Here is a 13372-nt window from a genome sequence, read left to right on the forward strand (position 1 = left end):
TGTCATGAGCCATGCTAAGGAAGCAGGTCGTTATGAAGGCAACGAGGGCCAACCAAAGGTGTTTAAGCATGGAGCGAAGAATAAAGTTGTTTTCTGAACAAATCTTTGCCAGAGGCTTGCCCGAGAAACATATGGAAGGAAGAAGAAGGCAGGTAACTACAGAAGACCTACAGATTCGCCTAAGAGTGAGTGGTGCTGTCTGTGGGACAGATGGACGGGGAGGAGAGGAGGCGGTGGGGGTTAGAGGATGATACTCACGTGGGGAAAAGTGATTTTTCGGAGAGCAGCATCGTAATTCTTTACCTCCACCTTCTCCATCAGAGGACGAATAACTAAGTGGGTGTCGGTGCCTGCAGTGAGAAGGACAGGGGAAAAAGCATCGGAATTAGAAAAAGCTCCACATGAACGTAACTGGAGATAGGCAGAGTAAAGCAACAGCCAGGCGGAGAGCAAAACCCACCTCCAGATATCAGTGCGGTAGGGCTGTGAGCCACGGCTCGCACGTCGTGGGTGTGATGCTGAAATGGCTTCGTCCGCACCCACTGCTTCTCGCTGCTGCTGGAAGTCACAGAGACCAGCTGAAAATGGAACACTGTCCCCTCGGCTGTGCCCACCACGAAACTGTCTTCTTGCTGAGAAAGGAAATCATCAAGGAGGTACATTTGAGCAAAACAAGGCCCAATGTTAAAATAAGGTTTTCTACCTGGAAAGCTTATGGGGGAAAACGCCCAGAATTGGGGACAGGAGGTTGCAGGGGTCTTTTTTCCTCCAGGAGCTAACAATTCCATGAATAGGTAACAACACGCCCCCTACTGACAAAATTAATACGAAGTACTTTAAACTTAAGAATGCTTTCATATAATGCAAGCTAGACCTCAAAAGAATAGCAACAATATCGGGCAAGAGGAGGGGCCTCAAAAGAGGCAGCCAGAAGACAGAAGTTCAGAAAACCCTAAAATTCACTGTTCTTTTTAGAGAAGCAAGGGCAGGCTGAGGAGGGGAAGTGGCCTGATCAATATCACAAAGATGCAGGTTCCCTGGTTACCCAGTTTAAGGCTCTTTCTGGTCAGTATGTTGAGCACAGGGATTCCCGTTAGTTTTAAAAGGTCTTGCTGTGTCTACAACTACTTTTTAAAATTTCTCTAAAATCATTTTCATTGTAAACTTTTTTTTTTTTTGCACATAATTCTGAGTAAGAAAAAAACAAAACAGGATACTTGACAGGGTAGTGAGAAAAAAATCAGGAACCTGGATCAGTAGTTAAACCAGTCAAATAGTGTAAAGAGTAGGTGAACTGGTCAAGAATAGTGAGATCTCTGAACACGTAAGAATGGAGTTGCTGTCAACTACACACTGTGATGGGAACTTTAAGTCACATCATCTCTAATCTTTCAACAGCCTGAACGTTAGGTATCATCCGCCCCACTGGGAGCAACTGTAAAGCACTGCAGTGAGCATAGCAAGTCCTTGCCAAGGGAGCCCTTTGATTGTTCAAGAGCTATTTCACAACTCTACAAATTGTGAAAAGCTGAGAGTGACGCAAAAGGTTCTCTTCCGTAGAGATGCAAAGGGATTCTGCTGGGTAGAAGGCAGTGGATGACTGCCCTGTGGACAATGAGTTTGCAACAAAATCGTAAAACATTTCACCTTCTGATGGCCTGACATAACTGTGTTCTCTGATTTCTCCCTTTGAACTGCTTGTGACATCTTACTGGCTCCCTCATTAATTAATGAGTTACAGAAAATCCTGGACATACGTTCATTTCACGTTTGTATGAATCATGATTTTACCTTTCTTTTCCCCTGCCTAATCATCATTTAATAGGCCTCTACCCTGATAAGGAAACTGGAACTTCAAGAGTTTACCTGCTTGTCCATTTACAGACTTGACAAAGCTACACGCTCTCTGCTGCCAAAGCCTTTGCTCTGGGCACAGGTCTCTCCTTTACCTCCTCTAAGGATACAGTTTGAAAGTCATCAGCCCAGAGCAAAGTGGAAAATACTGAGTTGCTTAGGAACTCACACACTCTTTGCCTCTACCTCCACTAAACAGATCAAGCGGCCATCTGCTCAAAGTCCTACCTATAGAGAAGAACTGGGAAGGCAAGTTTCTCACTCCACATTCTCTTTCCTTGAGGTCGAATCATAAAAGCACTGAGAAGGAAACAAAAGCTCTCTTGGGGGCTTCCCTGGTGGTCCAGTGGTTAAGAATCTGCCTGTCAATGCAGGGTTCAATCCTTGGTGGTGGAACTAAGTCCATGGGCCACAACCAGAGAAGCCCAAATGCCACAACTACTGAGCCCAAGCTCCACACGAAAGAAGCGTGCTCGCTGTAACCAGAGAAGCCCTCGCGCCACAACTAGAGAAAGCCCATGCTCCGCAATGAAAAGCAGTGCAGCCAAAACAAAAGTTAAACTAAAAAAAGCAATTTTTTTTTTTAAAGGGCTTTCTTGGAATGCAGCAGGAACCAAGCAAGGGAAAAGCCGTCTTGGAAGAGGCGTGTATGTGATTATGGACACACACAAGGCCTCCAAGAAGATCAAAGGTCTGGGTGTTTGCCAAAATTCACCCTTAAATCAATGAAAAACCATTAAAAAGAAACCTAAAAATAACCATCTGTTCTGGCAAGAGAGAGTGGAGAAAAGCCTTGAAATTAGGATTGGTTTCAAAAGAGATGTAAAAATGGTAACAGCACACTGACTGTGCCACTGTACCTAGCACTTCACAAATGCAGCCCATTTAATCTTTGCTCAGACAGCAATGAGGCATGTATTATGAACATCCCCGTTTTCACAGAGGAAGAAACTGAGGCGTAGAAAGCAGCAACCTGCCCAAGGAAGATACGGAGCTATATTAAGTGGCAGAACTGGGATTCAAACCCAAGTCTACCCAGTTCCAGAGGTTTGTATCACTGAATTTTTTTCAGTTAAAAAAAAAAAAGTACCACAATCCCTTGATTCTCAGGCACACACTTACCCACATTTTAACATCTCCGAAATAAAAATATCTTATATCTGTCAATCTTTGCATGTGTGACATCTTCAGATAAAGAACGAATATCAAAACTTGTGGAAGAGTTGTCAAAAGCCTAAAAGAAAACTCTGTGACCACAGTGGGGCACCTTCTATGGACACTGCGGATGGCAGAGAGGACGTGTGGGAACCACGGACCCTGAGAGCTGAGTCCAACTGAGAACGTGAAGAAGTTCTAGGAATACCCTCACTGCTTTATTTCACACACTTTCCATTTAATATATGTGTAAGAGTAATATGACAAAAATTTATGTCGAGGTCACGGGATTTTCCAGGCAAGAGTGCTAGAGTGGGGTGCCACTGCCTTCTCCAAGTTTTCCAATAAGAAAACATAAATTCTACATTTAAAAAAAGCATTGTCAAAAAAAAAAAAAAAAAAAAAAAAGCATTGTCGTCAGAATGGCCATCACTAAAAAAATCTACAAACATTAAATGCTGGACAGGACGTGGAGAAGAGGGAACCCTCTGGCATTGTTAGTGGGAATGTAAATTGATACAGACCCTATGGAGAACAGTATGGAGATCCCTTAAAAAACTAGGAATAAAACTACCATATGACCTAACAATCATACTACTGGACATATACTCTATGAAAATCATAATTCAAAAAAACACATGTACCCCAATGTTCATCGCAGCACTATTTACAACAGCCAGGACACGGAAGCAACCTAGATGTCCATCCATAGACGAATGGATAGAGAAGCTGTGGTACATAGATACAAGGAATATTACTCAGCCATAAAAAGGAATGAATTTGAGTCGGTTCTAGTGTGGTGAATGAACCTAGCGCCTGTAACACAGAGTGAAGTAAGTCAGAAAAACAAACACTGTAATCTAAACGCGTATCTATGGAATTTAGAAAAACGGAACTGATAAACCTATTTGCAGGGCAGGAATAGAGATGCAGACAGAGAGAACAGACTTGCAGACACGGGGGGGGGCGGGGAGAGGACGGTGGGACAAATAGAGAGAGTGGCACTGAAACATACATATGTAAAACAGCTAGTGGGAAGTTTGCTAAGTAACACAGGGAGCTCAAATCTGCGACAACCTAGGGGGTGGGGTGGGGTGGGAGGTGGAAGGGAGTTTCAAAAGGGAGGGAACATACGGATACTCATGGCTGATTCACATCTTGTATGGCAGAAACCAAGACAACACAGTAAAGCAACTGTCCTCCAATTAAGAATTTTAAAAAGCCTTGTATCAGTTTATATTGTAAAAGCTTATATGTTTATAAAATATGAATTTTACATTAAAAAACCCTGCTCTGTCAAAAGCAGCTTAATCCCTGGGTTAACCAGGGATGAGGAGAGTCTGAAAAAACCTCTCAGCTAACTAACCTTTTAGGGACTATTCTCTTAACTGTTGGAGAATAAGAGTTCAGGCAAATTCTGTGGGTTTAGAGACACACTGTCCTGAGCTCATCTTCTTCCACTACAACACTCAGGATTAGGGAACAGTGTTGGTGGCATATCATGGACACAGCCTTCTCCCCTCGCTGCCCAGGGTATACAGGAACTGCTCCAACAGGGGCTATACTCACATCGGATACAGCAATGGACTGCACGTCAGCATTCGAGACCAGATGGTTCTTCACGAGCGTTCCGGTAGCTGAGTCCCAGATTTGCACCTTCCCAGCAGAGTCCACGCTTATGACAGTGCCATCCGACAGGAAGGCCACACCCCAAATGATGCACTTCCGCTTAGACACGCCCATGTACTGCCTATCCACCAGCATCTTACCAATAGCGCTCCCTGGTAAAACAAGCAAAGCCCACATTTGAACAACACTCATTTCTCCTTAGTCTTGAAAAGCTGCCTGTGTTGGCATCTGGTTAAGTTCAGCTGCTTGAGCCCAGACCACAGAGAGCCCGTAAACAGTGGTTATGGTGAACTCAGGTATGGAACACCAAAATGTTACCTAGAGAAGGAGGGTGGGGCAGGGGCACGTTGACAGAAGAAATTTGTGGTGAGGAGATGAGATGGAAAGGAGACATTTGAGACTTCACTTAAAAATGGCCAGCTGCGCATGCATATGTTACTCTGTTCTTTTCCAAATCTCCATGAGAATGGGACAGAAGACAACAGTGTCAAAATTTGGGGACAGAAAGCAGACACAGAGTAGTAACTGACTTAGTAGAACCCAAAACTAAGTCCCAAATTAGCAGTAGGAAGAGCCAAGAAACCACCTGATTTCTACCATGGAATCCTCGGAAGACCCAGCAACTGGTGACTCCAGACACACTGGAAATAGAGGTGAAAGTGGGGTTAAAAGGAGGAATTGGTTGAAAAAAAGTTTAAGAAACCTGAGACACTAAAGGCAAAGGAGAAAAGGAAAGATATATCCATCTGAATGCAGAGTTCCAAAGAATAGCAAGGAGAGATGAGAAAGCTTTCCTCAGTGATCACTGCAAAGAAAGAGGAAAACGAGAGAATGGGAAAGTCTAGAGATCTCTTCAAGAAAATTAGAGCTACCAAGGGAACATTTCATGCAAAGATGGGCACTATAAAGGACAGAAGTGGTATGGACCTAACAGAAGCAGAAGATATTAAGAAGAGGTGGCCAAGAATCACAGAAGAACTATACAAAAAAGATCTTCATGACCCAGATAACCACGATGGTGTTATCACTCAGCTAGAGCCAGACATCCTGGCATGCGAAGTCAAGTGGGCCTTAGGAAACATCACTATGAACAAAGCTAGTGAAGTGATGGAATTCCAGTGGAGCTATTTCAAATTCTAAAAGATGATGCTGTGGAAGTGCTGCACTCAATATGCCAGCAAATTTGGAAAACTCAGCAGTGGCCACAGGACTGGAAAAGGTCAGTCTTCATTCCAATCCGATAGAAAGGCAATGCCAAAGAATGTTCAAACTACTGCATAATTGCACTCATCTCACACGCTAGCAAAGTAATGCTCAAAATTCTCCAAGCCAGGCTTTAACAGTACATGAACCGTGAACTTCCAAATGTTTAAGCTGGATTTAGAAGAGCCAGAGCAACCAGAGATCAAATTGCCAACATCCACTGGGTCATCGAAAAAGCAAGAGAATTCCGGAAAAACATCTACTTCTGCTTTACTGACTATGCCAAAGCCTTTGACTGTGTGGATCACAACAAACCGTGGAACATTCTTCAAGAGATGGGAATACCAGACCAGCTTACTTGCCTCCTGAGAAATCTGTATGCAGGTCAAGAAGCAACACTTATAACTGGACATGGAACAACAGACTGGTTCCAATCGGGAAAGGAGTACATCAAGGCTGCATATTGTCACCCTGCTTATTTAACTTATATGCAGAGTACATCACGCAAAATGCCGAGCTGGATGAAGCACAAGCTGGGATCAAGATTGCCAGAAGAAATATCAATAACCTCAGGTATGAAGATGACACCACCCTTATGGCAGAAAGTGAAGAACTCAAGAGCTTCTTGATGAAAGTGTAAGAGGAGACTGAAAAAATTGGCTTAAAATTCAACATTTAGAAAACTAAGATCATGGCATCCGGTCCCATTACTTCATGGTAAATAAATGGGGAAACAATGCAAACAGTGACAGATTTTCTTTTCTTGGGTTCCAAAATCACTGCAGATGGTGATTGCAGCCATGAAATTAAAAGATGCTTACTCCTTGGAAGAAAAGTTATGACCAACCTAGACAGAATATTAAAAAGCAGAGACATTACTTTGCCAACAAATATTCGTCTAGTCAAAGCTATGGTTTTTCCAGTAGTCATGTATGCATGTGAGAGTTGGACTAAAAACAAAGCTGAGAGCCGAAAAATTGATGCTTTTGAACTGTGGTGTTGGAGAAGACTCTTGAGAGTCCCTTGGACTGCAAGGAGATCCCACCAGTCCATCCTAAAGGAAATCAGTCCTGAATATTCATTGGAAGGACTGATGCTGAAGCTGAAACTCCAATACTTTGGCCACCTGATGTGAAGAACTGACTCAAAGGGAATTTCCAGGATGGTTGAAAAACCAGAATTCAAAATCTCAGAGTTGCGTAGCAGGCCCAGAAACTGGCTTCACTCGACTGAGGCAGGGCAGAAGGCTCTGGGAGAGAATCCTTCAAGGCGATAAAAGTGGTAGAAAGAAAACCAGAAGTGGGAATTACCTAGTGGTCCGTGGTTAGTGGCGGTCTGGTGCTTTCACTGTAGGGGCCCAGGTTCAATCCCTGCCCAGGGAACTAAGATCCTGCAAGCCATGCAGTGCACCCCACCCCACCCCAACCAAAACAAGAAAACCAGATGTAGCTGAACCTACGTTATACAACTAGAATGCAGAGATGAATTACTGATACATGTATCAATCACACACAGGAGAGAGAGAGACAGACACACAATATTAACGGTAAGTATACAGGGTACTTTCCAATCAAAAATAAAATTTAAAAAAAGCATACAAGAAAGGAAAAGACATTTACTCTGCAAGTAGTATCTATATAGTCTGAGAATAAAAACCTCAACTGCTAATCTGAACAAAATTACAATATAACCGTACTGGGAGGATCAAGAAGAAATATGAGTACATGTGGCAAAGGGCAAAGAAAGAGGGTTAATAGAGCAGAAGTCAATAAACAATGGGCTAAAACTGAAGAAAATAAAATACAGTATTTTAAGCATACTATGTATAGCACAGAGACAAATACCAAAAGAAACAGCTAAGAGTTGCAGGTTATTGCCTTTGAGGAGCAGGAGAGGGGATACCGGGGGAGTCCTGCTTTTTTGTAAAAAGCCTTAAGGAATTCTTTTACTATACGCATATATGATAACAATAAAAAACTTGCTTAAGCAGTACAGAGAAAAAGGCGACATCCCTGCCCTGTGTATCCTCTCATCTTAGAGGGGAGTACAGACAGCCACCTAACAGGTTTAAGTCAGTCTCATCACTGAAGGAATCCATCAGCCAATCCTCCAGGCCAAGAGCAGAGGAAATACGTTACTGTGTTACCAAGAACTTAGGCTCCTCAAAGACAGACACCTTCTTTTATGAAGAACTGGTATATATAAATAGGTATCTACTGATTATTTACAGTAAGTGGCTTACTGGTTGAAGGAAAATTTTAGTGTGAATTCTTATGATGAAAAACACTGTATTCCATTGAAGAATCAAGATTCTCCTAAAAGCAGAAGTAGGAATCCAAGAAAGATATGAAATTCATGGTGACATCTCAGAAGGTTGGTGAAAGCACAAGGTCACAAGCTTTCGGAAACAGAGAAATGTGAATCTGACAAACAAGACCCACATCCCGAATGAGCTGAGAAAAACAGTCACCTGATTTGGCGTCAAACACGCTAATATAGTCTATGGAGCCAGCCGCAACGCGAGTACCAGCAGGATGCCAACTGAGACTCAGGATTCGACCTGGGGAGTTTTACAACCAAAGAGAAAGTGACATACACGTAAATATACAGCCAACGGTAACAGTTCTCTTTCTACAGCAATCTACAGGGCTAGTGTTCTATAGACTTAGTGCTCATCTACTGCATTTTTGTGAAGAATGGTTTTGTAACAGGTTGAGGAACAACTTTTTCCTGGGACCCACATGACGTATTTGATGCTTGCTTTTAATAATGGATAAACGGCTGATAGGAGTGTAAATAAGCACAAGCTTCTGAGGGTGATCTGGCAGCAACCAAACAAAATTTAAATGTGCATATCTGTCACAGCAACTGCACTGGCAATTTCACCACAGAGAAATATTGCCGGAAGTGAATAGCCCAAGAGAAGAAAAGAATGTTCGCTACAGCACTGGCTTGAGTAGTAAAAAATAATAATAATATCTATTGATAGGAGTTTGGTCAAATAAATTATGGAACACCATAAAATGGAATGCCACTCACATAGGCACAACTCAACTCACACAGAAAGATGTCTGTGATATAGCAAATGAAAAAAACAAAAAAGCTGAAAAGCAAGTGCAAGCACTCTTGGAAATGTATCCATCCGTTCGAAGATACAAAAAGATCTAGGTTCATTTAAAAATGTTGCCTACAGACTGAAATTAGCCACATGTGGCACAGAACATAACTTCTTGTTAACACTATTCACTGCCCTGATGACAAATAACCCTTACTTTTCTGACGATCAAAATTTCTTTCAAACTGGATTCTGTCTGGGGTGATCTGAAATAATTTCACAGATCCATCTTCACAGCCAACCTATCATGGAAAAGGGGGTGGAAAACAGAGAAAGTATTTTAGAGACCTAAATATACTCATTTAAAATACACACATTTCTTCCCTCAAGCTAACACTTGCTCTGAAAGAGGAAAAATAGTTTGTGAAAAGGAAAAAGTACTGGTATCAAGAAATTTGGTTCCTGGCAGCCTTCACATCCCAACCAGAAAGCAGGCCAATGAGTGGCCTAATTCCTGCACAGGACATGGAGGACAAATAGGATTTCACGGCATGTCTGTGCTAGATACAACGGCCTAAATTAAAGACCCAGTAACTGTGTCACCTTCATGGAGATATGTCAAGATACTGTAAAATAGTACCTAAAAAAAAAAAAAAAAATCAGAAACTCATTACAGAAAACTAATGGTAAGAAAGCGCGAGGAGGAGGGAAATCTTGTCTGTGCTCAAAAAATTTTTGAGAAACATGGTTCCACAAGCTGACTTGTAAAAAGACCTATCAGAACTCTTAACATACTAACGTGTGTTGTGAATCTACAGAAGGATTTAATACCTGGTAATTCTGAAACAAAACCTATCATAGAACACAAAGTGCAGCAAAACAAAAGACAGTGTCTGTATCTCCCAATTCCAAAGGACACAGTTTGGGAGATGCTGAACCAAACAGAAACCTCTGGGGTCATAAATGAACAAACAAGATCCAAAGTAGAAGCAGAAAGGGTGCAAAAGGACAAGGGATTTTTACATCTTCAGTAACAACCCTAATCGTGTATCTCCTATTAGAATTCAGGTATAATTGGTTGCTTGGTTGCTGGAATTCAGCTCAGACTGGAATTGCGACTGGCCATAATATAACTTCACTTTCCTATGAACATAGGGAAGCAAGTGTAAATGGGCGCAAGAGGAAATCTCGGTTTGGATTACCAATAGTGTGTACTGACCAAAAGCTGAGAGCCACTGGGGCTGGCGGCCATGCTCCAGATGGGCCCTCCAAAGGCATCCACAGCATACTTGACGGCCAATTCCTGCAAGTCATACTCGATAATTTCTCCATTGAGTCCAGCACTGAACAGCCGCTGTCCTTTCGCCCAGCACAGAGCTTCTGTGGCCCGAGACTCATGACCTGGGAAAAACTACAGAAACACCATAACTTCTCAACCCACCGTGAATTCACCAGCTACCAGCACTGAGTGGTCACAGGCGGAAGGGGAAAATTAAAATACCTGTCTAGAAATAATTTAGCGTGGAGTTTCACACTATCTGAAGATCATGATACTGATATTTTCATTTTTTTTCAGGCTCACATTTTAGTTATACGGTTGGTTTTGTTTTTTTTTCTAGGACTTGTTCTACAAAATGTTTTCAGACAATAAAGTCTGCAAGTAATTGTATTTGATGTTATCTGATTTTTAAAAGTCATTGCAATGATCTTGATTGATGATTTCAAAGGTGTATACGTGTCAAAAATTATCAATATGTATACTCTGAAAACATATTGTTTATTGTGGGACAATTTCACCAATAAACATTGTCTAAAAAATGAAAATAAAAGAAATGAATGCAGCTCACTCCAGCTTTTCATTCAAGTCTCAGATTTCTAAGTGTTTTCTTCTTGCTCAAAAAGTATTCATACAATCAAGGAATTTTATTCTTATAGCTTCTTGCTACCAAAGGCAATGAAGAGATACAATTTTTCCTATCTGAACTTAAAAAAAAGCACCTGTAAATGAAGTGATCTGCCCAAATTGCCAAAGTCAATGACACGAATAGAAAACAACTCTCCTTACTACTAGTCCCTACTCTTCACTCACAGTTACAATGTTTTCATGATCTGAGAGTGATCAGCCTAATCAATCTTCAATAGCCAGGAAGGGAACAAGGAAACAAAGTGAAAGACCAGACTGAATCAATTGTTCAAGGAAAAAGAAAACCAATGGGAGTGGAAAATAAGATGTACTAGGTAAAGACCAGTCGAACATATATTAACTCAGTGATGTCTTCGTATCAAACACTTGCTAAATGCTGGGAATACAGCCGTACCACTGACAAGATCCCTTTTTCATAAAATTTGAAGTTCAGCAGGGAAGAAGACATTAAACAAATATATAAACAATTATATAGTTGCAATGATAATAACAAGAAAAATCACATGATGCAACAAGCATGCATCACAGCATGTTTTTCATGCTATAGAATGTGACTCATTTTTGGTGATCAGTGATTTCTTAACTCCTGTTAGTGTTTCAGGGGTCAGCTCAGGTAAGTCATCCCTTTCCAGGAATCCTAAACCCACCTCATCAGAGGAAGGCACCTCTCCACTAAGGTTCTATGCCCATGCTTAGGTCTATCATAAAACATTACACTATTTCAAAACTGTATACTCATCTTTCCCCCACTGGATTTTGAGCTCCTTGAAGAAAGGGCCTCTGACGTTCATCTCAATGCCTAATGCTTGCAGTCACTTAGAAAGTTACAGAGCACCTAAATTCCAAGTACTAAGCTGCTAGACACTGCATTCATTTTTCCTTCTATTCATTTGTATCATGGTGTTGAGGGCATGCAAGGCCCTCAATAAATGTGAACTGAATTATTTTGCTGCACCTGAAATCTGTAATCAGAGACTTTGAAAAATATGCTGCTGTAACAGCCCTTTGCGTATACCCAAATGATATTTTACCTAATTTAAAATCTTCTTTACTTCCAAACATTAGGTATATAAATCTACCTTCTCTCAGATAACTTAGGAATTCATCTTCTTGCTATCACATCACCAAAAAGTTTGATATTAAAATGTCTCATCATTTTTTTCTGAATTAACAGTGAAATGGGTACTAAAGTGGCAGGAAATGCCACTTTACTAAAGTTACAATGGTGCAGAGACTGATAGGAAGCAATGATCTTGACAATAAGAACACTGTGCCCAACAGATCTAGTAAACATCAGTTTCCAAATGGCAGTGAGCACCACAATTCCTAGGTAGGATCTTTCTTTTTTTTTTTTTTAGGTAGGATCTTTCTAACCAACATTACATAGTTTGAAGCTCTAAGCTCATCAGTCAGACAAGAGACTGTATATTTGTTCTGTGTTTCTAAACAACAGGGAGAGTAGGGGAGAGTCACTGTCTTCTGATCTCTCTGAATACAAAAAAGACATAGAAGATTTTGCAGAACTGAACTTAAGAGAAAAAATTAACATCAACACCACCAAATCAGGCTCCCAAATGACTTACTTTCTCCTGAAAGTAGTTTGCTGACAAATTATAAATTTCCACAGTGCCATCTGTTCGTGAAACAGCCAATCTGTTTGACTGGTTATTGTAAGCCACACAGCGGATCCCTGATGGAACATAATTAAAGAAACGCACTCGATGGACATTAAATTCACCCATTCCTAGGAGGGGAGAAAAGAATCATTGTTAAACAGCGGTATGTCACATCTATTATTTATTACCACCACTGTTCTGGACTTCCCTGGTGGCTCAGATGGTAAAGAATCAGCCTGCAATGAGGGAGACCTGGGTTCCATCTCTGAGTTGGGAATATCCCCTGGAGGAGGGCATGGCAACCCACTCCAGTATTCTTGCCTAGAGAAGTCCCATGGACAGAGGAGCCTGGCGGGCTACAGTCCACAGGGCCGCAAAGACTCGGAAACGACCGATTGACTAAGCACAGCACAGTACCACTGTTCTACGTGCAAGACTCCAAATGTATCTCACTGAAATTCATTTCTATTCCCTCCACCTTTTTGGGGGTGGAGAGAAGGCCAGGCAGGAACTGGGGGTGGGGAGGATGTGGGATCTTAGCTCCCCTGCCCCCTTCACTAGAAGCTCCCAGTCTTAACCCTGGACCTCCTGGGAAGTCTGACTGAGGTTCATTTTAAAATATTCAACTAAAAATGCTTTCATGGCCCCACAGAATCTATCAAATGGTCTCCAGAAGCTCAGGATTCTTCCACACAAAAAAATTTAAAGATCAACACATAGAGCATCACCCAGCCTCCTGGCAAACCTGCCAACTGCCTGAAGGAAGTGCTCCAGGAAGAGAGGTGAGAATCTAAAACTTGATCTTAGAGCAAAAGACTGAACATAACCTCATTTTTTTAAAATCGGGAGTGCATGCTTGAATGAAGCCACAAAGAACTGACCAATTGTATTCGAAAAGAAAGTGAAGTCGCTCAGTCCTGTCCAACTCTGCGACCC

General features: G+C 41.6%; 1 protein-coding gene across 1 annotated transcript in view; it reads right to left on the reverse strand.

Moving 5' to 3' along the window:
- Window positions 1-13372, reverse strand: part of UTP4 (UTP4 small subunit processome component) — a 26606-nt gene that overhangs the window by 12294 nt on the left and 940 nt on the right. The window contains exons 2-8 of the mRNA XM_043437932.1: window positions 12404-12564; window positions 10116-10307; window positions 9114-9198; window positions 8312-8401; window positions 4579-4790; window positions 461-632; window positions 259-350 (exon numbers count right to left, since the gene is read on the reverse strand). Coding sequence (XP_043293867.1) covers window positions 259-350; window positions 461-632; window positions 4579-4790; window positions 8312-8401; window positions 9114-9198; window positions 10116-10307; window positions 12404-12562 — 1002 coding nt within the window. The 5' untranslated portion in view covers window positions 12563-12564. The remainder of the gene's footprint in view (window positions 1-258; window positions 351-460; window positions 633-4578; window positions 4791-8311; window positions 8402-9113; window positions 9199-10115; window positions 10308-12403; window positions 12565-13372) is intronic.

Source organism: Cervus canadensis, chromosome 18, assembly GCF_019320065.1.
Source record: "Cervus canadensis isolate Bull #8, Minnesota chromosome 18, ASM1932006v1, whole genome shotgun sequence".
Lineage (NCBI taxonomy): Eukaryota > Metazoa > Chordata > Mammalia > Artiodactyla > Cervidae > Cervus > Cervus canadensis.